The sequence below is a fragment of the Coccidioides immitis genome (assembly GCF_000149335.2).
Source record: "Coccidioides immitis RS genomic scaffold supercont3.5, whole genome shotgun sequence".
Lineage (NCBI taxonomy): Eukaryota > Fungi > Ascomycota > Eurotiomycetes > Onygenales > Onygenaceae > Coccidioides > Coccidioides immitis.
The window spans coordinates 789,474-812,947 of record NW_004504307.1 but is presented as its reverse complement, the minus strand read 5'-3'; the positions used below and the strand labels follow the sequence as shown (position 1 = coordinate 812,947).

Genomic DNA, 23,474 nt, shown 5'->3' with positions numbered 1-23,474 from the left:
GTTGGATGAAAATAAGGAAACCAGCAGGGTGGATGCGGTACTTACCCCACTCATTACGCATGTCACACAAGGGTTCAACCTCGCAGACCGCCACCAAGCGACACTCATCCCGCAATGCCCCACAAGTTCACTACAAACAGGGGTGAACCAAACTGTTGGGTCCAGGAATGTAACTCCAACCAGGAACTGCTTCAGCTCGAGTCATTCATTGAAGTTGGGAGTCTATTAGACTATCAGTAAATAATACCCTCTCTGTGGAGTATATTGTTATTTACATGGGATTTCAATCCATGCTAGGCAAACAGCTTCATCAGCAAAAATCTTATAAGCCCGGGGGACTGCATGTTTGGTACAAAAAAGAGTGCCCTGTAGATCAGCCACTCTTGTCTATTTCTGGGCTAGGGGTGGCCGGGATCTTATGCCGGTGCGTGCGGCCCGCCTGGAGGGGATTTGCTGACGTATGTTTAGGGAACTCTGGCTCCGTGCCAGGAAGAGATATGAAAAGGAGATACTCCGTACAGAGTAACTTAAGAGGGGTTATCTGCTCTAACATAAGTATATAGCAATGAATTTACTAACATCTCAGTCTTTAAAGAAACTGCAACAGAATGATAGCTTCATCTAAGAAAATGTTATCATGTATATACAGCCACTGACCTAGAGCAACTCATCATAATAGTTCTGGAATATAATATTTATTGGAAAACATCAAGAGCTTGGAATTTCCAATACTCATGGCGAAGCTGGTAAGTTTACGTATGTGGTATGTGTACGGAGTACGGAGTATCCATTTACATACATGCACATATCGGCCGAGATCTAGCCTGCATTCCAACACGCTAGTGATTCATTTGGCTGGAAATGCATGTAAAAGCGCTACTGGCTACCTCCCCCATTTCTTCCATCACACAATTTGTTGTAGTTCTATGCTTCTAGAGACTTGCAAAAGCTTTGATATTTTTTCAAACAATAGACACCCACCAAAGTGTTTGTGCTTAGGTCTTGTTGATGATATGGATACTCAGCCAACACAATATGAAAAGCGTGAAGCAACTGAAGATGAAGTCGAGAATTTACGGCATGTTGTTGACACAGTGCCAGGTGTTGTCTGGGTGGCTCTTGTAGCCGCTGCAGCAGAAAGGTTTACATTCTATGCTGTCACAGCTCCATGGCGTAAGTACCAAGCTATTCAGCCATGATATCAGCCGGGTACTAATATTCTGTAGAGAATTACATACAAAATGATCGTGGCAGTATTGCAGTCCCAGGTGTTCTCGGACTTGGTCAAGCAACCGCTACAAATATATCCAATGCGTTTGCTTTCTTCTCGTTTTTGTCTCCTCTACCATTCGCTATTCTCTCAGATGCATGGCTAGGACGCTACAAAACATTGTGCATCAGTTTTTCGTGGGTTCCTCTTTCGTCTCATATGCTAGCTGAAATTGACTTCTTGATAGGCTTAATGTTTGTGGGTGTTTAGTGCTTTTTGTTACCTCACTTCCATATGTGACAAAGGATTCCATCAAAATTGCTGGATTGGCACTTTCTATGGTTTTTCTGGGACTTGGAACAGGTGGTGTCAGAGCCACTGTCTCTCCTTTCATAGGTAATTGAAATCAATCCCTTAAGGTTCATTAAATTAATTCTCTATTTTGACAGGTGATCAATATACAGTCTCAGCTCCACAGTTGATAGTCACGAAAAATGGTGAAAGACTCATTGCAGATCGAACGTTGACCCTTCAATATATATATAATGTTCTCTACTGGTGAGGAATGCCTCAGGTTGCCGAAGCATGTACCCAACTAATGTGATATTGTAAGGTTCACCAATATTGCTGGCCTGTCTCTGATTGCTTCAACTTATTTGGAGAAAGCTGTTGATTTCTGGGCATCTTACCTCCTGCGATTGTGCTCAGTCTGGATTTCGATTCCTCTGATGCTCTTTTGGCAGAAGAAATTTGGTAAGTTGTTAGAACCTAACCTCCGCCCAAGCATCATCCTGATACAGGAAAGTCAAGCTCTCGCCACAGGGGAACGTCCTGCCACAGGCAGCAAAAGTCATTGCATGTTCGGCCCGAGAGCGATTTCGATTAGATGCAGCAAAACCAGCATTTCAAGCAGAGAAGTATGGAAGGGAGGTTGAATGGGATGACCAATTTGTCTCAGAGATGAAAAGGGGTCTCATAGCCTGTAAAGTCATGTTTGTCACTTCGCAAGCCTTGTCTTGTATGTCACTTGCTAACATTTTAGCCAGGGCGTGCTTTGTACCATTCTACTTATGTACAAGCCAAATCACAAACAATTTGGTCTCCCAAGCTGGTCAGACACGGCTGGGTGGAACCCCAAATGATATGGTTCAGGCACTCAATGCCATCGCTTGTGTTCTTCTGGGCCCAGTAATACAAAAGTTTCTCTATCCTACACTTCAAAAGCATGGAATTGCATTTGGACCTATTGCTCGCATGACTTCAGCATTTGTTACAATGAGTACCGCGATGGCTTTTACCGCAGGATTACAAAAGTTGATATATATGAGGGGACCATGTTACGACCACCCGCTTGCTTGTCCAGATTCGAAGAACGGCAGTATACCCAACGACATCAGTGTCTGGGCGCAAACACCCATATACATCCTGCTAGCATGTGCGGAGATTCTGGGATTTGCAACCTTATCTGAGTACAGCTACTCCAAAGCACCCCAGGGCATGCGCAGTTTGGTGCAAGCATTGCGACAGGTAACCGCAGGTATTGGATCTGCATTTGGCATAGCTCTCTCACCACTTGCGCAGAACCCAAAGATATTATATCTATATACGGGATTAGCAGTGGTGATGATTGTTGGTGCCCCAATATTCTGGCTGGTGTTCCGGGGTTACGACAAAATCGATGAGGAGCTCAATGTCATGGGATCAATTCAGCCTTCTAACAATGATCATATGGAGGAAACTACGTCTACTGTCCGTCCATGACAGAAGACTGCATTTGGCAAGTTTGCGCATATGGAAATAAGTTTGCATGGCTCTATTAGATTCCAGTTACAATATGAAAAGGATTATTAGGCTTTCTGGTCTTTGGTTTCCTACTTTAAAAGTAGAAAACGATCGAAAGAGTGAAGTTCAACGCGCTAGACATGGATGTTGAATAACAAGCAATAATAAGAGTAGCCGCTGCGCTAAGAACCTGGGAGGCAGAGATATTGCGTGGCTTTCATGCTTGGCTTCGGTGTTGCGTTGAGAATACCGCTATACAACTAGGCCGAAATAGAAATCCCTCTCGTGACCCAAGTCCCTAGGTGGTATCGCTGATGTTGAACCCCAGAATACCTGATATTCACCCAATGCGTAATCATCAGTGAATCAAATGATAATGCATCGGATTCTCCCCCATCCTCCTTGAGGCCACACCTTGCATATACTTACAGTAAAATTCTGGTCATTTCTCGGTGCTTTTGTATGAGGCTGCGATACTGTGAAACTGACAAATACGAAGAACTTGGGATTCAAATTGTCAAATGTAACATTGTAGCTAATATTCTCAGCCTCATTCCAAAGAGCTATCCTTGAATATTTTACTCCGCTCCAAATCCATTTCACTAAAGATGTGGCCTGTGGGATCCCGTGTCAAAAATTTCAGCCGAGATCCCATCCCAGCTCACACGAAGTCGAGTGAGACATTTCCACTTCAGTATTCCGCTTCTGGAGGCAGGTCTAAGGCCCTGGACACGGTGCAATTGAGCTGCCAGTAACATACTAGGGGGGCAAGGAAGACGAAAAGTTAGTAGTCCCTTCAATAACAAGGGGATGATCATTAATGGAATATTTCTGCTTAGCATGCTTGAAGTCCAACATTTAATTCCCTCCAGCCATTGTCATTTCCCCCAGAATCAGCAAGAGCAGACGGGTGGACATCTTATTTTACCCTGGGGATTTCTGAAAATCCTGCCGGCAAAACCGCATAACATGGCAATTGTAATCCGTAGTGAGGGGGTGTTTGGAATTCCCCACAGCATACGTCTCTCCTTCGTGCGGCGCGTTCCAAGGAAGTTGGGTGGACTAGTTGAACCTGTTATTATTGGTAAAGAAGTCTGTCCTTAGCATCGGTGTTTATGTGATGCTTGAGCTCCTAACATCCTGATTGATCTTGGCCGGGATACATACCACCACCAAGAAGAAGTTATGCAATGCGGGGTATGCTTTGTGATATACCTCTGAGTTCCTGAAAAGGTGAGCTAGGAGTAGATTCCTGTAACTAAACCCTGTGCCATTCTGTGGTCTCAGTCTGCTGCGTGAGATAGGAATGAAGTGTACTCTGTATCTTGTACTCATCTGGGCATTTGACCTATGTGTCTAGGCAGCAGCTTCAAGTTGGCTGAATGCACAGAATTACCCAGTGAATGTGAGTGGAGAAAGTGCTATGATGGACAATGATGATCGGTGTGGGGGAACGCGGATCCACGCATTTGGCCAACGGTTTTGCCAATGAGGTTCCCACACTCTCTCACCTTGAAACATCTGGAATTCCGGCTTGGGCTGAGAGATGGGACCTATATGGCTATGCTACGTGAGTGGAGCACCAGAAGAGGTGCGTGTTTCGGGCCTATCCGACCGATCAATGAGGTTCAAAGTAAGCGGATACCTAATTGGCATGTCGCGAAGGTGGCCAGAACAAAAGAGCGAGAGAGAGGTCAAGTACTTCGCGATACATAGGTGAAGCTAACTCTCTTTCCAGAGATACGTCATCATGATGAACGAAAGGTTCATTGAGAAGCCGTGGCTTGAGTCAAGAGCATGAATATGGTTGAATTTCTCCAGCGCTCCGTAAGGAGTAATTGAGTCGGCCTAGAGCTGCCTTGGTGATAATATCCAATCGCCAAACACTGCAATTATACTATCATCAATGGATAGGCCGTACCCATACGCCTGGGTAGAAGTGATATCACGGGTAGGATAACGCGAACTCACAGGCGCGAATAACGCGTTAAAGTTTAGGGGGGTTGTTTGATCAGCGGCAAAATCCGGCGGACCGTGCCGATCAGGGGAAACATTCCCCCAATGGCCCGAACCCTACCATATCGGAATTTTGTAGGCCCGAAAAACCATGAAACCCTGATGAACCCACCATAAACAGTGCCTGAAAGGTTCCTGCAGCAGGAATGACATGTTTACTGTTCCCAAATAGGAAACAGTTCTCATTTTTAAAGGTTCCCCTGTCTAAGAAATGTTCCCAATTGCTGTAGAATAATTTTGAAATGGCAGGAATGTTCTCAGAATTGCTGAGAATATTAGTAGAAACCTAGTTGGAATGCTGTCAGGAATTAACTACTACAATCCTGGTTCCAGACACCATTCATTTCTAGTCCTTGATCAAATATGTACTCCATATAAAGCAAGCAAATCTCAGAGAAATGAAACATCCCAGATGCATAATAGAAAAGTTCCAGAATTTTGATCACTGAAAACCAGATTGCTGCTGGCATCCAACATCTCACTAATCAGTACAGCATAAAGACTCAGCTTTTTAATTACAGAAAGCCCAATAATGATGTAGTTGCTGCTCTCTAGATCTATTTGCATAATTGGTAGATTTAAAACCTGATCTCTCATCATTTTTAATGCCAGAATTACTGAAAAAAATACCCTTTCATTTATATGCAGTTTATGAATAAAGATGCTGGTAATTTGTCTGATAATGAAGCTGGTTCTATATATATACTTAATCAAATCATCAATTATTAGTTTGATTTACTGGTCTCCAAGTGAAAAAGTAATATTCTTATAGAATTATATTACAGTTGAGCCTGGTTCCATTATAAATGACTTATTTCAATCTTTCTTATATGCATTTCAGAGCTTCTGCAAAAATGGATGGAGATTCAGTAATATGAATAGCTGTATATTCAAGATATCTAGCACTGACACCATTTTTTCTGCAGATTGTTGTGTCCAGAGATTTGAAGAATACTTACCAGTAATATCTTTGTCTTCAGTATTCAGTATCTCAAATTCATTTTCATGCAGATTGATATTCAGCTGGAGTAAGTCTGTAAAAAGAGTTGGACAGTACTTATACAGATTAAAGATGTACTGGATCAAGAATAACTTACTATTGATAAATGCTTCTTCAAGTAGTAGAAGCAGTATATGTCTGAAGCTCTCTTGTATTAACAGAATCTTTTCAATATCTTGCTTGTTTGTTTTCTGAATCAGCTTCTTGTATTTCTGATGCTTGTTCTCTTTAATGAGAACATTACAATTGTTCAGAATTGCATATTTATTTACTTGTGCTAAATAATGTATGTTAACATGCATATTTAAACAGTTTTTAAAACTTTAAATTATCTTTATCTTCTTCTTTGAATTGAAATTTTCCACAATTGGGACAGGAGATGGCCTTGTACTAGTTATAAAAGCTGCTCTAGACCCTGCTTGAGTGCCTGCTAGATAAATAGTCTTAACAGCTGATGCAGCAGCATCAATTAAACTTTGTAGATTCTATCAGACTATTGTGATAATCTCTCACAATTCTGCAGAGATAAATTAAGCTGGTGATTAAGATGTTAGAACAGAATTACTGCATGTAATTCTAGTATAAATCTGAATAATCAAATTCTTTATTGATCTTCCAGAGTAATCTTTAAATGTTACAGGCATTATTTATTATACTGCTAGATTTATTCATTTCTGAATCATATAGCATCAGAAAAGAAGCAGAATTATAATAGATGCTTGTGTATGCTTCTGTAATTAATAGAATTTCAAATGAGTAAGTAGAGATTAAAGATAGGCTTATCTCTGATGAAATAGAAATCTCTAAAGTAATTTACAGTATTCTTTTTAATTATGGAGTATAAGAATTACTGAAATCAATAAATAGTGTGCCAGTTTTAATATTCCTGAAAATTCACTGTAACATGGGTCAGAAGAAAAGAAGATCACTAGATTAAGAGATAAATATATTTTAAGTAATACTGTTTACTCTTTAATTATTCTATATTTCTTGCAGAGACTTTACTTTAAAGCTTGAGTTTTTGTAAAGTTAATTTTTTCTCTCTGCTGCAGAATCTGAAAATGATAGTGTTCTTCAGTAATAATATTAAAATTCATGTTATGTTGCTGATTCTCTGAAATCATACAGCTCTAACAAGACTGTATTGCTGTAAACTCTTTTATTCTAGTATTGGCATTCTGTTGTGATATATTCTCAAGAAAACAGAGACAAGAGAAAATAACTCTAGTAACTCTCTTACTAGAAATATTCACATTAATACTCTTATCAAGTAATGCTAGATCAGACTCCAAGACTTCAATCACATTAGAAAAATTAATTTCATGTGGCCTAAAAGTAATTATATAAACATTATTATACTTGACTCTTTTGGTAGCTTTCATGCTGACAGATATTATGTAGACACTCATAAGACTTTAGTACATGTTCTGGTATAGGCTGAATCCATTAATAAAAAGTTAGTATGAAATGAATATAATCTTTTTACTATTAGAAAATGTTTATTTCAATATCTCTCTATCATATGCCACTATTTCTAGCTCATCATGTAGTGAAGTGCTTATATTAAGCAGTTAAGCTTTCAGTGTTCCTGATTTCAAAGTTAGCACTTGCTGCATGAAATATTAAGCATTCAGAAGCTCATATTCTGAATTCTCCATATTGAATCCATAGTCAAGATATATGTTAACTTGGAAAAGAATATTGTCTTCCAAAACAAATGTTTCTTGACTTTCAAGAGCAAGAACTTTATTTGAGTGATGCTGTGAATTCAAATAAACTAATTTCCCATCATAAAATGTCAGCATGAATCAGTATACTGGTTAAATTCAGAAAGTAATTATATTTTCAGCAATTGAATTTGATCTTTTATTCTAAATTAATAAATTGAACTCTTTCTAAATGGTCATGGTTCATTAAGTCTTTATTGCAGGGGTAGTTGGTGTTGCAGCATTAGTAGAGAATAAAATTAGAGAGAAATATAAACTTGTCATTGTAGTAATATGCAAATTTATCTAAAAAGTATTTAATGAAGCTTCTCCAGCTTCAAGATTATTATAACTCTCTTGAGTTATTAATTAATTCAGTTATTTTTATATGCAGTTTCTTCTGAAAAATTGATGATTTCACAAGTGTAGATATTAATATAATGAGATTTTAAAAATATATATTTGTATGCAATACTGCTTGAGCAAGTCTTTTATCTGCATCTGATAATATCAGTATTTTCTTTGAGATGACAGACAGTAGTTTTTGACAGATAAATAGTATTAGAAATTATGACTGGCATCTCTTCTTTAATATTAACAATTTAGTAAGCATAAGTTTCAATAACTTAATATCTGTCAGATTCTGGAGAATTTCCCTCAGTGATTAATATTGCTGTCAAAATATGCCTGTATGCTCACATTATAATATAAGAGATATTAGGAATTGATTTATTTGATTATATGCTTTGACCTGTAAGTATAGAATACTTTTTGATAATTTATTCTCAAGAATCAGCATTATTACTTGAGTATTCATTAACTCTGAATCTTTATTAATTTCTGAATCTTCTTTAACTGGAGTTTTGTATTCTAGATATGATAATTTTGCATCAGCTGCAGCATCTTTCAATATTTCATATAATTAATTATCATTGTTGATATATACTGGGCCAGCATTGCCATTGCCAGTATCTAATATAGACTATATAATATTAGTCTCAGCATTTAATAATTCTGATAAACAATTTCTCACACTATAAAATCAAATTTGTCATCATCAGAAATTGATACCAAATTCTCCAGCTGTTCTGACTGTAGTAGTGTCAGATAAGCACTGCTTTCATGTTTAATTAACTGATGAATGCACTCTCTACTTGCTTGACCCTGAATCTGTTGTTCACTGGTAATTAAAGTATTATTGCTTGAATTTGAATCTTAAAGTATAATTTTCTTGACTTTTCAGAGATTTGGATGTGACATTTTAATAATAAGACTACTATTAATTGTATAAAGTTGTAAAAGAAATATGTGAAATACTCTTAAGATAAAGTGTCTTTAATTACTTTTTTGGAAAGTAAAGATTATCTGTTATTTGTTAATAGAAAATATGGAGGAAATTGCTGATAGAATATGAAGTCAGAAATAACTGCTTTCATACTGGAGCCAGAAAGCTTGTAATTAATGTAGATTATAGTATATTCAAAATTCTACAAGAGTTTCAGAGTTAAATTCTTCAACATGAATGATGAAGCTTTCTTTTTCAATAAATTTAATATAGATGACTTTGATGAGATTGCTGCTGCAGAAATCAATACAGACACACAGAAAATAAATATAAAACAAGATTAGAATCTCAAAAAAGATAAAGAGAATGAGAAAAGAAGCAAGAAGTAAAAGCAAAGAGTTTAGCATTCTGATGCAGAAGAATATAAGAGAGAGAATTAATTAAAAGAGAAGGCCCTGAAACAGCAAGTGAGATAAATATATCTCATAATATTCAGCAAGAAAAAACTTCCTAAAATTATAGAGAAAGTATATAAAATAAATAATAAAGACTTATATATCTTCAGTTTAGCAAGAGTATCTGTTCTGAAGTTTTTAAAGAACTGAAAATATAAAATATTAAGAAAGATAAGTATTAGTATATCACTTCTGTAATATTAAAAAATCTTTTACCAACTGCTAGCAGAAGCATGTCAAGAATATAAAGAAGATTAATCACAAGAATAGTTTCAATATTAATATGTAATGTTACCAGAATTCTGATAAACTCTTTATATATTTTGTAAAGCACTTTGATTTTGAAAAATTCTTTGAGATTTTCTTCTGGACAGAGCCAATTATTAATTATAAGAAATCAAAGTAATTAGAACAATAGTATATCAAGCATATATCAGAATTGAAGACAAATATAAGATAATAAGCATGACTGATTTTGATTTAGAGATATACATCAATTTGATGGTGCAGATCAAACTGCATGATAATCTCATAAAGAAATTAAGCTGTAAGAAGAAAGCCATTAGAGTATGACAGGAAATTCTCAAATTTTGAAACTATATAAGATAACATCTGCAATATGAGAATGTTAACAAAGAGAACTTTACAGAAAAGAGAAAGAAGATCAAGAAGAAGATAAGAGTTTCAGCTTCTGAAGCTAATAAGTTAGCAATTCTTATAAAGATTCAATTTTCAGATGAGGCTCTGCTGAAAGAATAAACTGCAAAATGCTAAATTAATGATGTAAAGCTCTCTTGAGACATCTGTATATTAATTAGCATGTATATATATGAGATATAGAATTCAAACCTGAGCAGCACTGAAGCTGTAATAATTCTTATGATAATCTGACAGACAAAGCAGCTGTATAGTAGAAATCAACTAAATTCTTCGTTTCAAGAATTCCTGCCAAAAATCTGCTAGAGAATTGCTTGTTGGAGTTGTATAGATAATATAAAAATCAATACATCTAGTAGAGCACATGTTAACAAAGTTCTATCTAATTGAGACAGCTCTTGTGTATATAAATAATCTCTTTCACAACTTCATCTCTTTCTCTTCTCTCTCTTTCTTTTTTTAAGTCTTTCTAATCTTCATTTCTGTCTTCTTCTCTCTTCTATCAGTATTTCTTTTTGAATTTGTTGATATACTTTATTATGCAAAGATAGATAAATCTGAGATATATGAAATTAGTAAAAGCTGATGCATTTTACAGAAAAAACATGTCAAAATAATGAACATGTATAAAACTCTGAAAGAGAACAAGCCAGACTGTAAACTAAAAGATAAAGCTTCAGATGAGCTATTAGTTTTCTGTTAATGATGTGTTATAGCATATATAATTCTGAAAAATCTTGAAAAGCTCTGTAATAATATTCAGAGCTCTGATAATACTTGCTCAAACTGCTCACAAGACAAGAAGCATTGCTGTGACTTTTCTGAAATAATAATCAATCAGATTCTTGAGTTGCAAAGTGCATACTTCAAATGAGTGAATATAATGAATACTGTTATCAAGAATACTTATGAAGTGAGTGTTGTTACTTTTGCTCAAGCTATTAATAAAAAGTTGAAAACTGTTTTTGCAAATATGCCAAAAGAGACTTCTTCTGTTAATAATAAGCCAGATACATTAAATGGTGAAGTTATTAAAGCTCTTCAAGAGATTTTCTTGATCTTGAAAGAAATTCAGGAAATTCAAGAGATAAACTTTGTTACAGTTTCTGATATAAAGAATACTCTTTATGTAAGTTTACTTCTCATCTTTAAGACAAAGATTCTAACTTTCAAAAGAATATGCCATAACTTATTAATTCAGATCTTCATGCAGCTCTTGCTGCTACCACTCACTCAGCTTCATCTGCAAATACTTCTCTTTCTTCTCATGCTGTAAGATATTCTCTTAGAATTGAATTAAAAAAAAAGATCTAATAAGAGTAAATTAGTTGAAATGTTCTTTTAATGGTGCTTCTGATACTGAAGCAAAAAGAACCTGCTTCTCAATTAATAAAAGCTTCTTGCTGTCATAAACTGTTCCAGAAACCCCAACTCTAATCAGGAGTTTTTAATTTTCTTCATTTTCAACTAGTATGTGTGCAAATAACATTTTCTGAAATATACTGACTGTTTACTCTGACAGAGCAACAAAATATGGCATCAAAGAGTGTGTCTTCTTCTCATGATATGACTCCAACACAAATCATCATTTCTGCAAAGCCAAGCATGCCAGTGGTCAAAAATCCCAATGCCAACAAGAAGAATGCTGAAAAGAATAATGTTAACAACAAGAATGTCAACAAGAACAATGCCAACAAGAATAATGCTGACAAGAATGATGCTGACAAGGATGTCAATAACAAGAATGCCAACAAGAAGGGTGCTGAAAGTAAGAATGCTGAAAAAGCTGATACAAATGTTACTTCTAATGTTAGCAGCAAAGATTTCCAAAACTGGTTTTTCAGTCAGGGTGATCTATAAAGCAGCAGGAATTGTATCACTACAGTAGTTATCTAGTTTTCAAAATTAAGAAAAGGTTCTTTCAATTTGAAATGAAACCCCCAATCTCACAGTTCAAATTCCAGTTACATTCTAGAACTGAGCTCATTTCCCAAAAGAAAGTGTTTTCTGAAAGATAATAGGAATCCTACAGTGCTCCAACAGTTCTCTATTTGGATTATGGTTCTCGCACGATTCCTAATTAGGTTACCATGAGATCTTGGAAATGTAAGGGTTTTTCGGACCAACAAAATCCTGATATGGTAACCTTATGGCGAGGTTCGGTTTGCCACGGCTTGTCCTGTCGAGAATACTTCTGCCAGGCCATTTTACCACAGCCAAGAAAACGTGCGCGCTGTTTTGGTATCGCCGTTTTGTGGCTGTCTGGAAACAAGAACAGTTAACGGCCCATCTACGGAGTACGGAGTACCCAGTTATATTCATGCCCGCTGACGAGGTCAAGGATCGGAATACATTCGTCCAAGCTCTTTCAAAGGAGTGCACCTCAGAAATTGAAGCTGATCGCGAAGCAGCTCTGGTATGTTCTGAGGCCATGAGGCGTCTGAAACATAAACTGGAAAATATGTGGCTGGAAGACGGCTATAGAGCACAAGAAGTGTGAAGAGACACAAGGGGACACCTTGCTGAAACCAAAAGGTTAGCAGAAACTGAGCTATGTTAATCTGATGAAGAATAATTTCGACGTTCCCAGAGTTAAGAGCTACAACCAGGGAGACTGGTACGCAATGAGCTATGCGGACGGCGAGCCCCGTTTCATACCATGCATTGCTATGATGCTGAGTTCTAAATGCGACTAGATGAGGTATCCTAACGGCTAAGATTCACAGTCTACGGTTGCCAGGACCTCCACAGTCACCACCATCGATTCCCAACCATTCCCTCTCTGTTCTTAGAGAATGACACTTTGTATTGGTTGCGAGTCAATATTGTCATTTGTGATAGCAAAAGTTCTGCATTAAATAATGCCAAGTTATGCTCTAGATGCACGCTCATATATCGTTCTCTGGAATAATGAGATCATATCAGAACGTCTGTGGATCACCATTCATGAGCACTTGCCCACCGTAAACACCGCAGAGATCGGCTTCGCGGTCGATGAACTGCAAAAAGCAAGGATATCAGTTCAACCAATTTATCCTGATGAGACCTAACCTTTAACAAAATCCTATACGTACCCAAAACAAATTTGGTAATCCACTCCATGTCATGGTTCCTTTGCGTCTTGCCCAGCCAACGTTGTCCAACGTCAACATACCTCCCAATCCCCAGTCATATGGAGCAGTTTCAATATATTCTGCAATATAGTTCCTGCTGGCTTCTCTGATACTAAATACTTTTTGAATAGCTGCTCGGCTTTGGGATGAGAGCTGAGGCGTGAACATCATTTCTACCATTCTCTGACTCAGCAGCTTGCCGTCATCAACAAGAATGCTCTTTAAAATCTTCAGGTACGATGGTATGGAAGTAAACACTCCCTGCCCACCCATTTCTTCAGTGTAAGTTCCAAGCATAGAAGGCCCGGCATAAGGAATAATTTTCCCCTTGGCGTCAGCAACGGCGGGGGGGGGTCACGAAGAGCCATCTCAGCAATACGCTTGCTGAGATCTAGATTCTTCTCTGGCCAAAATGTTGCATCGTGAATTCCCAGGGGACTCCAGATATGTTCTTTCATGTATTCTTCAAGATTCATTTTTGTCAGACGCGTGACGAGCAAACCCGCCCAGTCGAGGCCGGTTCCGTACCCCCAGCTGGTCCCAGGCTCGAAAAGGAGAGGACTGGTGTAACGGGTTGTGATGGTGGGACCGTCCAGGGCCTTCGGTCGGCCCATAGCTTTGTTATATTGTCGATGCAGGGGACTCAAGCCCTCGTAAATGAGGCCGGACGAGTGAGTAAGAAGATGGCTGTATAATACTCACCATGTAGATTGTTAGATGAGATAGTTTTATTATCAGATATTTTAGTACTTCAGCTGATCGCAGATTAATCGCATTCTTCCTCTTTCTTAAAATCCACTCTCTTGTGTCGGAATTGTAGCCCTCCAGAATCTCCAATGCTGCCAAATCAGGCAATATCTGAGCGACGTCATCGTCCAGCTGGATCAAGCTACGTTCGACACATTGCAAAGCTGCGATTGAAGTCATGCGTTTTGTCAATGAGAAGATCATCATGATATCATCATTTTTGATGGCTTGTTTGGGTTCTTCGGAGAGAGTTTTGAAACCAAACGCTCTGAGGTACGTGAAGCTCTCTGATGAGAAGACATGGGTGTAACTATATCAGCAAACTAGTCTGTTCGGGAAAATTCATTGGCGCGAAGCCTGGTTTCTGTTCCCCATACCGTCCTTGTTCGAAGATGCGAGCACAGCATGTGGGATTTTGCCGGTGTTACAGGCCTCTTCGAAAGCCTGTTCAAGCGATACCATCGTATTGTATCTCTGCTCTCCCTGGGTATGGATAAGGTAGGTTGAAAGAAAGGAGTCCTTTGTTTCGAGAGGATATATCAAGCCTTTTCTTCCTCGCGGGTATTTCGATTCTCTGTCAGTGCCTTGACCCGCACTTTATACAAACACCAAGAGCCCGCTTTCGACCAGCCCACCAATTGGCGTAGGGCGGCATAAGCGAATGAACACGTTGCTGTCCTTCTCGTTTTGCGGGGCCATCCCTTTTTAGTTGGGATGGTTGCTCGGATAATACTCCGGATATATATGCATCTTTTTAACTTGTTTGGGAGTTTTCTCCACCTCGTAAAACCTCAAAAGATTGAGATATTACGAACGAGTTTGATTCCAGTGAGAACAAGGAGCTTAACTGCATTTAAGTAGCACTAAAGCAGCCAAGGGTGGCGGACCCAGCTGACCCCAGCTGGCCCTCGGTCCAACGGTAGTTAGCCATAGTGATGGCCAACCACTAGCTGGAGAGAAGTGAGTTTCTGTACGACTCGTATATTTACAAAAGCTGTTTCGACTCTCATCGGAGATGCGGCATCGTTGGTGAAATGACGCGACACAAACTGCAAGATCGGCCAAGGTGCGGTTCAAGGGGCGATCGAGACGCCGACACGGCACTGAATGATGAATGGAAGATTCGAGTGACGATACAAACCCTTGGGATATTTAAGAAACTATCGATGAATTCATTATATCAGCAAAGAACCGCCACTTCGTAGATAACGTGCAGTACCGCTCCCAAGAATAGTCAACAAGATCATTCCTCTGGACGACATGCCTCCTTAGCATAGGTATATACAGATATACAGAACCACCTGAGCTATGAACCAATCGAACGCTGTGGCCAGTGAAGTGCTTCCTCCCACTGGACGCCTTGGGGCTCAATGGCCGTCGACAGCTCAAAAATCAGCGCCTTACCTGAATTCCTCGCCCACCATCGTCGGCCGTCAAGTTCATGCAAGAGCACGCCCCAATGCATTAAAATCAACACAGGCAGCGGTTCTCGACGCTGCACCGCAACGACAAAATCTTTATCGACCATGGCCAACCATGCCAGGACCGCGTCGATGGTGGAGCTCAGGGTGAAACGGCGAAAGCAGCGATGCAGCAAGCTGATAGCGTCCTGGTTAATACGGTGCTTTTCCGGATTCGCTGTATCCAGCGTATCGTCATTCAGACAAGCGAGGCGCTTAAGAGCCAATTCCTTATCGTCGTCGAGACGATCTGCTGCCGGTCGGGCCCAAAAGTCAGATTTGGATGCAAAGATTGTTCCTTCACGAAGCCATGATCTAGTGATTTTGAATATATTCCCAGCTCCCTGGAGTAGTTCAAAGACGAAGATAATGTTTTCCGTCATACTGCTCCCTTGTTCGTGGTCTGCGGTCATCTGCGGGAGAGCGATTCCCAAAGCAGTGGTTATCACTGAATGGGCGAGTACGGGCTCGCAATTCACAGGCGTGATGTTATCTAGGGCCTGTCGAAACGGTGCAATTGCCATGTTGTAGTACTCGAGCGCGGTATCAATGTAAGACAATGCTGCTGGGGGGGACAAGCTGGTTGCGATATGCAAGGAAGCCAGGGCTAGCATGCCATTCATGAGAAAATCATATCCTAGAGCTTTCCGCGGCAGGACCATCTGCCACACATGTTCTTCTGAATCCTCGATGGAAAGACTTTTGTATGTCTCTGTGGAGAACTTGTGCATCAGTTCTAGATCCCGTAATGCGGTCTTCCGCGCAAACGGGCTCGCGCTAACTGGCGAGAGTGAGTTTGAGGGAAGCGAGGGTTCGTAGCATGGCCCTTCGATAGGTCTAGCGAGGCTGGTTGCTGGGTTCGGGGCGCTGCGTTTGACAGCACGAGAATAGTCGCAGGGCAGCTCCCTCCGGGCACACTGTAAACAAGGTGGTCCGTTTTCATCACACTAGCAAATGAGATTAGCTGAGGCCGCCTGAGTGGACGGAATGGCGCTAAAGAAATAGAGAACGCAAAAAGGAAGCATATATGGCGTCTTTTTTTTTTTTTTTTTTTTTTTTTTTTTTTTTGGGAAATCAATGGCGGCGTGGGATTGAGCGGGTGACTTCCAACCAGCATGCACTGTCAAAAGGGATATTGGACCGGCCATGATTTAAATGGCAGGAAGCTGAAACAAGGCAAATATGGTTACAGATCTGTATCTTTTCCCTTACCTTACCTTTACTCTTCGTTTCTTACATTGGTCGCACCCATTCCGGGATTTCTTATGCGGTCGTCGGGGCGGCATGGCCGGGCGGGAAGTATCGTGACTTTCCCTCTCTGAAAACGTCACCGTTTACCCGGCAGTCACCATCTTTCTCCAAGGAATCAAGCACTGGAATTCTCCGTCCACGCTCAGGTCTTCGCTGGTGCGAGAATACGACAACGAGATCGCTCGAGGTGAAGTCCACAGGCATCCGCGCGCCAAGCCTTGTTGGCTCCAACCAAAACCCCTCCCGGTGATGGTTCACTCCGCCCAACATCTTCTCACAATCTTCAACGTCTCCAAAATCCAGCCTCGCCGACACAGATCCTGGTTTCGGAGTCGGGCACTTCTCCACTTCCGATGAAGAAAACTATCCTTGCTACACAAGTTATGCCATCCCAGATTACTAATGCGAGCCCCAGAAGATGGCCCGCGAGCAAATCAGACTGAGGCCTGGTTCGCCAGTGGGGCCGGAGGAGCTTGGGTCGCGAGAACGAGAACGGGAGCGGGAGCGGGAGCGAGAGCGAGGTCAAGTAAAGTTACATCTGACTCGTGCTCTCTCGCTCGTCGTTCTCAGAAGGCGATGTATATCGTTTTGCGCTCGTTTCACTGTCTCAGCTTTCTGTCATCGTCTAGTTCTCTCTTCCCTTAAGCATGTCCGCTGGTATTGTGCTTAAGGAGTTGCATCTGTCCCCCAGAGCGAATCCTCGATAATTTCTTATATCGAATTCTACTCTCATCCGCGGCATTCTCTACAAGATGGTGAGGGATTTTGCGGATTGCACGGAGGTTAGCACAGTCTGCCCCGTGGAAGCCACTACCTATGGTTACTACCCCCATCTTGCAGCAAATATCATCTTCGCTGTCTTCTATGGTGTCACTTCTCTCTTCCAGGTTGGATTCGGCGTCTACTTTAAAACATGGACCTTTATGATTGCGCTAGCGATGGGCGCGTTGTTGGAAATGGCCGGCTACATCGGACGAATACTCATGAACGATAACCCTTGGGCGTCTGGCCCATTTAAACTACAAATTGTCACTATCATCTTGGGACCTACCTTGGTGGCTGCCGCCATCTATCTGACTCTCAAGCATATCGTTCTCTTCCTGGGCCCGGAGAACTCTCGGATACCTGCGCGACTTTACACTTGGATATTCATCACCTGCGACGTTTGCTCCCTCGTCTTGCAGGCTATTGGGGGGGGCGTTGCTGCCGCAGCTGGGCGGAATGATCAAGATAAGCTGGAGATTGGTAATCGTATCATAATTACGGGAATCGCCTTTCAAGTCGCGACGATGTCAGTCTGTGGATTGCTAGGTTTAGATTTTTTTCTCCGAGCCTCCAGGAAAGGGGCATTCTCGGATCGTGGGCAATTATCCGAAAAGCAACGCCATTGGAAGTCTTTTAAAATATTTTGCTGGGCGGAGATATTGGCATATACCACAGTCCTTGTCCGTTGCATCTATCGGTAAGTACATCTCCGAAAAGAAATTGGCTCTTAAATGTAATTTGGTCTGATTGATTCGGCTTAGTATTCCGGAGATGGCTGGGGGATGGGGCAATGAACTTATGCAAAATGAGAAAGAATTTTTAATTTTAGATGGAGCGTAAGTTTGCTTTTCTTTTCTCTTCCTTTTTATGCTTCTCAAACCCCGTAAGGGCCTGGAGAGCGCCAGTCTTCTCTTCAGGTCTCCCGTCTAGGGAGAGATTGCAAATCAGCTGCCCTTAGATTCCAAATCAATTCTCGACACGAGCTTACATGGAATCTTACCTCACAGAATGGTTGCGATTTCTGTTCTCGCCCTTACCATCTTCCATCCGGGAATATGGTTCCCTCCAATGAGAACAGGCTATCAAAAGGAGATTTAATTTGAATCTACAGAGCGACCGCTGATCTTGCGTTTGGCTGATTTTGGTTTTTGTGAAGCCCTGTACGATAAACGACCATGATATAGAACCACACTCTCTCGGGTATTAAAGAAATGCCTTTTCAAAGCAACAGCACTGCCTATACCCATTTGCACAACAGAAGTCGATTGATATGTACTTGTTGCATATCAAAATCACAAGTGAGAGGATACGTTGCTTTCGATCGAATTCTATTTGGAAACGTATTCACAGAACCGGGGGTTTTCAAGGCTCCCACACTTGAAGGAGGCTCCCATACACCTGGATTCGTGATTGATGGGAACTTCTCTAACTGGTTCGCATATAAATATAAGCCGTCGCCTCTGTGGCTGCATTATCCTGCGAAAGGTTTACCCGCGGCTATTCAACGTTAGGGCCAAGGCTTGCTCTCTGAAGCCGGAAAGCCGCCCGGATCCCTGGCTTGAGCTTTATAATCTCGACCGCGACGACTTATCGTGATTTATCCACAATTAGTTATTGATTTTCAAACTTCGTAGTTAGTTTTTTCGTCTTCGAAAAGTTCACATAACTTATGGCGCGTCCAAGTGACAAGTGGAGTGGCTTCGCTCACCCTGAGCGCAAATCCGAGCAATATGAGCGAATGCAAGCGAATATCTCCTCCGCGAACTTTGAATACCTGAAAAGGCGCGCTCTTGAAGCTCGCGCGCGCCATTGGAATTTAGTCCAGAGCATCAGCTGCCAAATTGATACCGGGCGATTTACCTGGGGATTTAACGATGTTGTTTTTGAAGTCGCCTTCTCTGACGGCATGTATTGGCTCGCTCGAATCCAGTACGTCGCAGATGACCCCAACGACCTGGAGGGGGAGAAGACCAGCTCCTTGGGCGAGGTGGCTACGATGAAAGTTGTTGCAGAGCACACAGATGTTTGACGACAAGGAGTTTACGAACAAACCATTCGGGTACCAAATTCATGCTGATGGAATATTTGGGGGTCATGCGTTGGACGAGATGATAGCTATGGCAGTGCCAGTTGCATCCCGACAAAAGGTCGCCGAACAGTTTGCCAACGTGCTCTTTGAGTTTTAAAGACTGCCCTATGATTGCATCTGCCATTTTCAGTGCGATGATACTGGGCGATCAATGCCTGAAGTTGGTTCCTGTGAATCTGACTGGCTCACCGCCTGCTGGGTGTTGAAGATGGCGATTCCACATGTAATAAACGAGAATAGAATCCGTGGGCCATTCTATCTCTGCCATCTGGATCCGCATTTTGGCAATATGCTCTTTGACGACGACTTTAACTTAACCGGCGTGTTGGACTAGAGCTCAGCGCAGTCCATGCCCCTGGAGCGCCTGGCCGTCACTCTCGAACTAATAACCTTCCCCGGTCTATCAGCAAAAGCAAAAAGACCAAATCTCAAGTTTAAGGAGCTCGTCATTCGGTCTCTGCAAAAGAAAGAGCAGTCGCAAGCCTTGGTCGATGGTGATAAAGCGAAGGACTCTCAGTGCGCCACCACGCTGTCTCAATTCTTGTCTTCCATTTGCACTGAAATTACGCACCAGTGTTCATACAGCACTCCATACCAGGTCCCCCGGTATGGAAAACCCGGCCAAACCGGTATGGTCAGAATTCACAAATTAACACAGTTTGTCTATGAGCTGGCAAGCGTCGAACGAATTATTTCTCCCGCCTGCTGCTGATAGCATATACAGTGGATATCGTCGCGACACCCATCATACCCTTTCTCTGCAATCTAAGCTAGAGATTTCAATCAAGGAAGCAGTGGAATTCTCACCAAGGACCCAGTCAGGAGGTCAGCCTAAATGGGTGGATCGATGGATCGCTTCCAACGTACTCGTCTCCGTACACGAGTACGGAATGGAGGAATTTATGCCCGACCAGTAACGGTGGTGCATCACGTGATGGTGACTTCGCCCCTTTAAGAAGAGAGCGAAAGAAGTTCTGGTATTCCGCGAGCGCCAACTCATTCCCTGTTCACGAACGGGATTTTCCTTTTGGCCTAATGGTTACAAATTATAAAGGCCTTCTGAAGGAGAAGTGGCGATATCTGAAGATATCAGGACTATTAGATATCCTAAGGAGTATTATGTTCAGTGGACTGCTCATGAGCATTAGATCTAAGGGCTTGTCTATTTTGACCAAGGTTCAATAGACAATATAGATACACCCCTCCCTTCGATTTCCTATTATTGAGGTCTTGTGATGTTTTATGCTTGCATCATATATTCCTCGGCTATCTTCAGCCTTGACACTGTATATTCCTCCTTTTGTATAAGGTATCGACCGCAGTCCATCCCATTTATCGCCTTAACACATTGATACTACATGTTATCAAGCTCATACGAGCGGTGCTCCGCTCATCCTACACTCCTTAAAAGAATTGCACTACAAGGCAGAGGTGGAAAGCAGCATCCGAACAAATGTATCCATTCATGTCCTAACTATGGAGTGGCTAGGTATCCATGCCCCTTTAATAACCTGTTAACGAGAGATGCTGACTTGGCTCAAGGCGTATGCGCCCATCGGTAATCGAATTTCCCGTCTATTTCCCGGTGGATGTTTATTTCTGTGTGTGGCTGGCCCAAATGGGTGTGCCCCTGTAAAGCACAACGTTTCCATCGTTCTGGACAGCGCAGATGACGGTGCTGTCACCGGGCCCCTCTAATTTGGTTTCCCAGACGACCTTGTCTTTGTCGTCGCTACACAACTTTTATCAGCCTTGGAAAGGCACACCAGCAGAAAGCACAACATCCTGCAAGCTGCGAGAAAGAAGAGAGCTGAGAGGGGAAATGAACATACTACATGCGCAGGACGCCGTCTTTCTCCATCTTGATGCCTTTCATGTTGTAGGACTGGTGGGTGGTGTTCTGGAAACGGCACTGGCCACCCCAGTACACGGCAATCTTGCCGTCTTCTTGCATCTTGAACTCGACGGAGCCATCCTCGCTGAACAGGCTGTTGCCTTTGAGGAGCCACTCGCCGTTACCGAGGGTGCTGTGCGACATGTTGGCTTGAGGAGGTATTAAAAATGCGGTGTTTCAAAATAATTCAAGTGAAAAGTAAGTTGTTGTTTGTGTCTCTTGGGGACTCGAGTGATGAGATGTGAACAACAGAGGAGCGGTCGGGAGGCGACACGACCATGTTTATATACCTTGATCTGTTCTTCGGTTCGGCCAGAAGGAATCTCTTCACTGACAACGCAGTACCATCATTTTTCATCTCCACTTCGCGCCCCCTCCCTTCTGTGACAAGCCCCTTGCCAGATCACCCCTCTCCGGCAGCTCGTGACAACCTATCAAGATGAATCCTGATTCGCGACTTTTCACCGGCTTCCCAGGTGTGGTCGCACCTACAGATTGATCCCGAGAATGATAGGGAAGCAATTGAGATGGTGTGCTGCTCAACGTATGCTGGTTTGGGTATGTGGTCTAAGCGGTGATTGTGCAAGGATCTCATAAATTTGAATTGGGCACCTTTACATTGCAGATTGCAGGCAATAGCTTTTGTCCTGTGGGGTCATTTCAACGATGCAGCTTTCACGGATCAAACCAGCCTCTATCAATGGCTAACTTTGTCGACGTGAGGTCAAAGCATTCAAGCAGGCAGTGTTGTGAAGCTCACAAGGTACTCTGAGTGAATGATATCAAAAAATAGCAACTTCCTAGTGTGGCAACTGGGTGATGTTGCCTTCAGGCTATGCGGGTGATATTTGATGAAGGGGTGCCGATAACTGAGTTGGTGGCCAACAAGGAACTGGGTATCCTAGGCTTTGAGCGTAGCTCTATATCAATTTTAGCTGTGAGGCATCGCTGGCCCAAATGGCGATCAAGAAATTTCAGCCAGCCAAACTGTCAACACCATTGTCATTGACCACTGTCGTCAAAGCCACCTGGATTCACTGGTGTTATTAATCAATGTAACAATGAGTATCTTAGACTCTGGCGGGAATCAGGGTCCTGGGAGTGAAGCAGGCATTTGTGGCCCATCAGAGAAGCTAGGACTATCTGGTGTGCGTATCCAGTGGGGATATCACTGTCACCTAGCAGGAGACTGCTGAATGTGATGGAGGGCAAGGTAGGGTTCTGTCGCTTCCATTGCAACTGGAAGCGATGACTGGTATATTTCTTTATAGCATACTTCCCGTATTTCAAATGAAGCGGGTGTTTTTCTGAGGGGATAGAGACCTTGCGGGGTTCGGATGGTTATTAGAATTCAGACTGGGGGGTGTGAGGACTGTGCATCAGTATCTTCATGTGGCTGTCAGCCATTAACTCTTCTGGTCTCATTCGGGTACAGGTTTCAACTTTTCCTTGTGGTCATCTGTTTTAATTAAGTTTCAACATCTCGGAATCATGCATGTGTAAATTCATGCATACTGGGCACTATCCTTGTGGCAAGTTTAGGCTTCCAATACTTCAACTTGTGTTCATGCAAGTACTTGTCCTGTGCGCATGCCGGATATGAGGGGGTGGGAATGGCATTTTGTTTTCAACTAGCTAATCCACTGACTGCGGGGGTTTGACAAAGCAACGGAATTTAAATGGTAGTTATAAAGTACTCTGGATGGAGAATATCAGTACGAATTCTAAGATTAAAGTGGAGGCATTTTGGCGATGGATAAGACTTTCAGCTAGCCATGTTAAAGGGCTGCTGGAGTGCCAGTATCAGGTCTGCCTTCTGGTGCTCTGTCCCACTCCTGATATGTTTATCCTAGTCATATACTTGTAATTGGGCCACATCATCTGGCCCAATGGTCAGTGCTTTTAGCTGCAAATACCGCAGTTGAAGTATATGGTTGTTTTGGTAGTTTGGCCAATTGTTTGCCTTCTCTAGCTATGGATGCAACCATTCCATTCTAAGCTAATGTAGATGTGCTTGTGAGCCTTGAGAAGTTCAATTCACAAT

General features: G+C 41.8%; 10 protein-coding genes across 10 annotated transcripts; 5 read left to right on the top strand and 5 right to left on the bottom strand.

Annotated features, from left to right (window-relative positions):
• Window positions 1–926: 926 nt before the first annotated feature.
• CIMG_10129 (oligopeptide transporter) lies at window positions 927–2,971 on the top strand (the record flags this gene model as incomplete). The annotated part of the gene is made up of 7 exons (XM_001239106.2): window positions 927–1,173; window positions 1,227–1,407; window positions 1,458–1,606; window positions 1,660–1,768; window positions 1,824–1,963; window positions 2,016–2,202; window positions 2,257–2,971. 7 exons carry the CDS (start codon window positions 927–929, stop codon window positions 2,969–2,971), a joined length of 1,728 nt encoding a protein of 575 aa, XP_001239107.2.
• Window positions 2,972–3,898: 927 nt separating this feature from the next.
• On the bottom strand, window positions 3,899–4,913 carry CIMG_13549 (uncharacterized protein). Its single transcript, XM_004444614.1, has 3 exons — window positions 4,638–4,913; window positions 4,160–4,553; window positions 3,899–4,064 (listed from the first exon to the last, which is right to left on the bottom strand). Exons 2-3 carry the CDS (start codon window positions 4,325–4,327, stop codon window positions 3,912–3,914), a joined length of 321 nt encoding a protein of 106 aa, XP_004444671.1. The 5' UTR covers window positions 4,328–4,553; window positions 4,638–4,913; the 3' UTR covers window positions 3,899–3,911.
• A 921-nt stretch (window positions 4,914–5,834) lies between these two features.
• CIMG_13548 (uncharacterized protein) lies at window positions 5,835–6,310 on the bottom strand (the record flags this gene model as incomplete). The annotated part of the gene is made up of 2 exons (XM_001239105.2): window positions 5,835–5,854; window positions 5,968–6,310. 2 exons carry the CDS (start codon window positions 6,308–6,310, stop codon window positions 5,835–5,837), a joined length of 363 nt encoding a protein of 120 aa, XP_001239106.2.
• A 4,684-nt stretch (window positions 6,311–10,994) lies between these two features.
• On the top strand, window positions 10,995–11,971 carry CIMG_13547 (uncharacterized protein; the record flags this gene model as incomplete). Its single annotated transcript, XM_001239104.1, has 3 exons — window positions 10,995–11,240; window positions 11,440–11,458; window positions 11,634–11,971. The coding sequence occupies 3 exons, from the start codon at window positions 10,995–10,997 to the stop codon at window positions 11,969–11,971; spliced, it is 603 nt and encodes a 200-aa protein (XP_001239105.1).
• Window positions 11,972–13,032: 1,061 nt separating this feature from the next.
• On the bottom strand, window positions 13,033–14,433 carry CIMG_10126 (beta-lactamase; the record flags this gene model as incomplete). The annotated part of the gene is made up of 5 exons (XM_001239103.2): window positions 13,033–13,110; window positions 13,186–13,452; window positions 13,494–13,911; window positions 14,024–14,258; window positions 14,349–14,433. 5 exons carry the CDS (start codon window positions 14,431–14,433, stop codon window positions 13,033–13,035), a joined length of 1,083 nt encoding a protein of 360 aa, XP_001239104.2.
• A 223-nt stretch (window positions 14,434–14,656) lies between these two features.
• CIMG_10125 (C6 transcription factor) lies at window positions 14,657–16,994 on the bottom strand. The gene is made up of 2 exons (XM_001239102.2): window positions 16,649–16,994; window positions 14,657–16,378 (listed from the first exon to the last, which is right to left on the bottom strand). Exons 1-2 carry the CDS (start codon window positions 16,715–16,717, stop codon window positions 15,278–15,280), a joined length of 1,170 nt encoding a protein of 389 aa, XP_001239103.2. The 5' UTR covers window positions 16,718–16,994; the 3' UTR covers window positions 14,657–15,277.
• Window positions 16,539–18,675, top strand: CIMG_10124 (RTA1 domain-containing protein). The gene is made up of 3 exons (XM_001239101.2): window positions 16,539–18,144; window positions 18,209–18,283; window positions 18,455–18,675. Exons 1-3 carry the CDS (start codon window positions 17,435–17,437, stop codon window positions 18,543–18,545), a joined length of 876 nt encoding a protein of 291 aa, XP_001239102.2. The 5' UTR covers window positions 16,539–17,434; the 3' UTR covers window positions 18,546–18,675.
• Window positions 18,543–19,802, top strand: CIMG_13546 (uncharacterized protein). Its single transcript, XM_004444611.1, has one exon. It carries the CDS (start codon window positions 19,117–19,119, stop codon window positions 19,474–19,476), a length of 360 nt encoding a protein of 119 aa, XP_004444668.1. The 5' UTR covers window positions 18,543–19,116; the 3' UTR covers window positions 19,477–19,802.
• Window positions 19,803–19,885: 83 nt separating this feature from the next.
• On the top strand, window positions 19,886–20,453 carry CIMG_10123 (uncharacterized protein; the record flags this gene model as incomplete). The annotated part of the gene is made up of 2 exons (XM_001239100.2): window positions 19,886–20,193; window positions 20,261–20,453. The coding sequence occupies 2 exons, from the start codon at window positions 19,886–19,888 to the stop codon at window positions 20,451–20,453; spliced, it is 501 nt and encodes a 166-aa protein (XP_001239101.2).
• A 676-nt stretch (window positions 20,454–21,129) lies between these two features.
• On the bottom strand, window positions 21,130–21,574 carry CIMG_10122 (lectin; the record flags this gene model as incomplete). The annotated part of the gene is made up of 2 exons (XM_001239099.1): window positions 21,130–21,268; window positions 21,369–21,574. The coding sequence occupies 2 exons, from the start codon at window positions 21,572–21,574 to the stop codon at window positions 21,130–21,132; spliced, it is 345 nt and encodes a 114-aa protein (XP_001239100.1).
• Window positions 21,575–23,474: the final 1,900 nt, after the last annotated feature.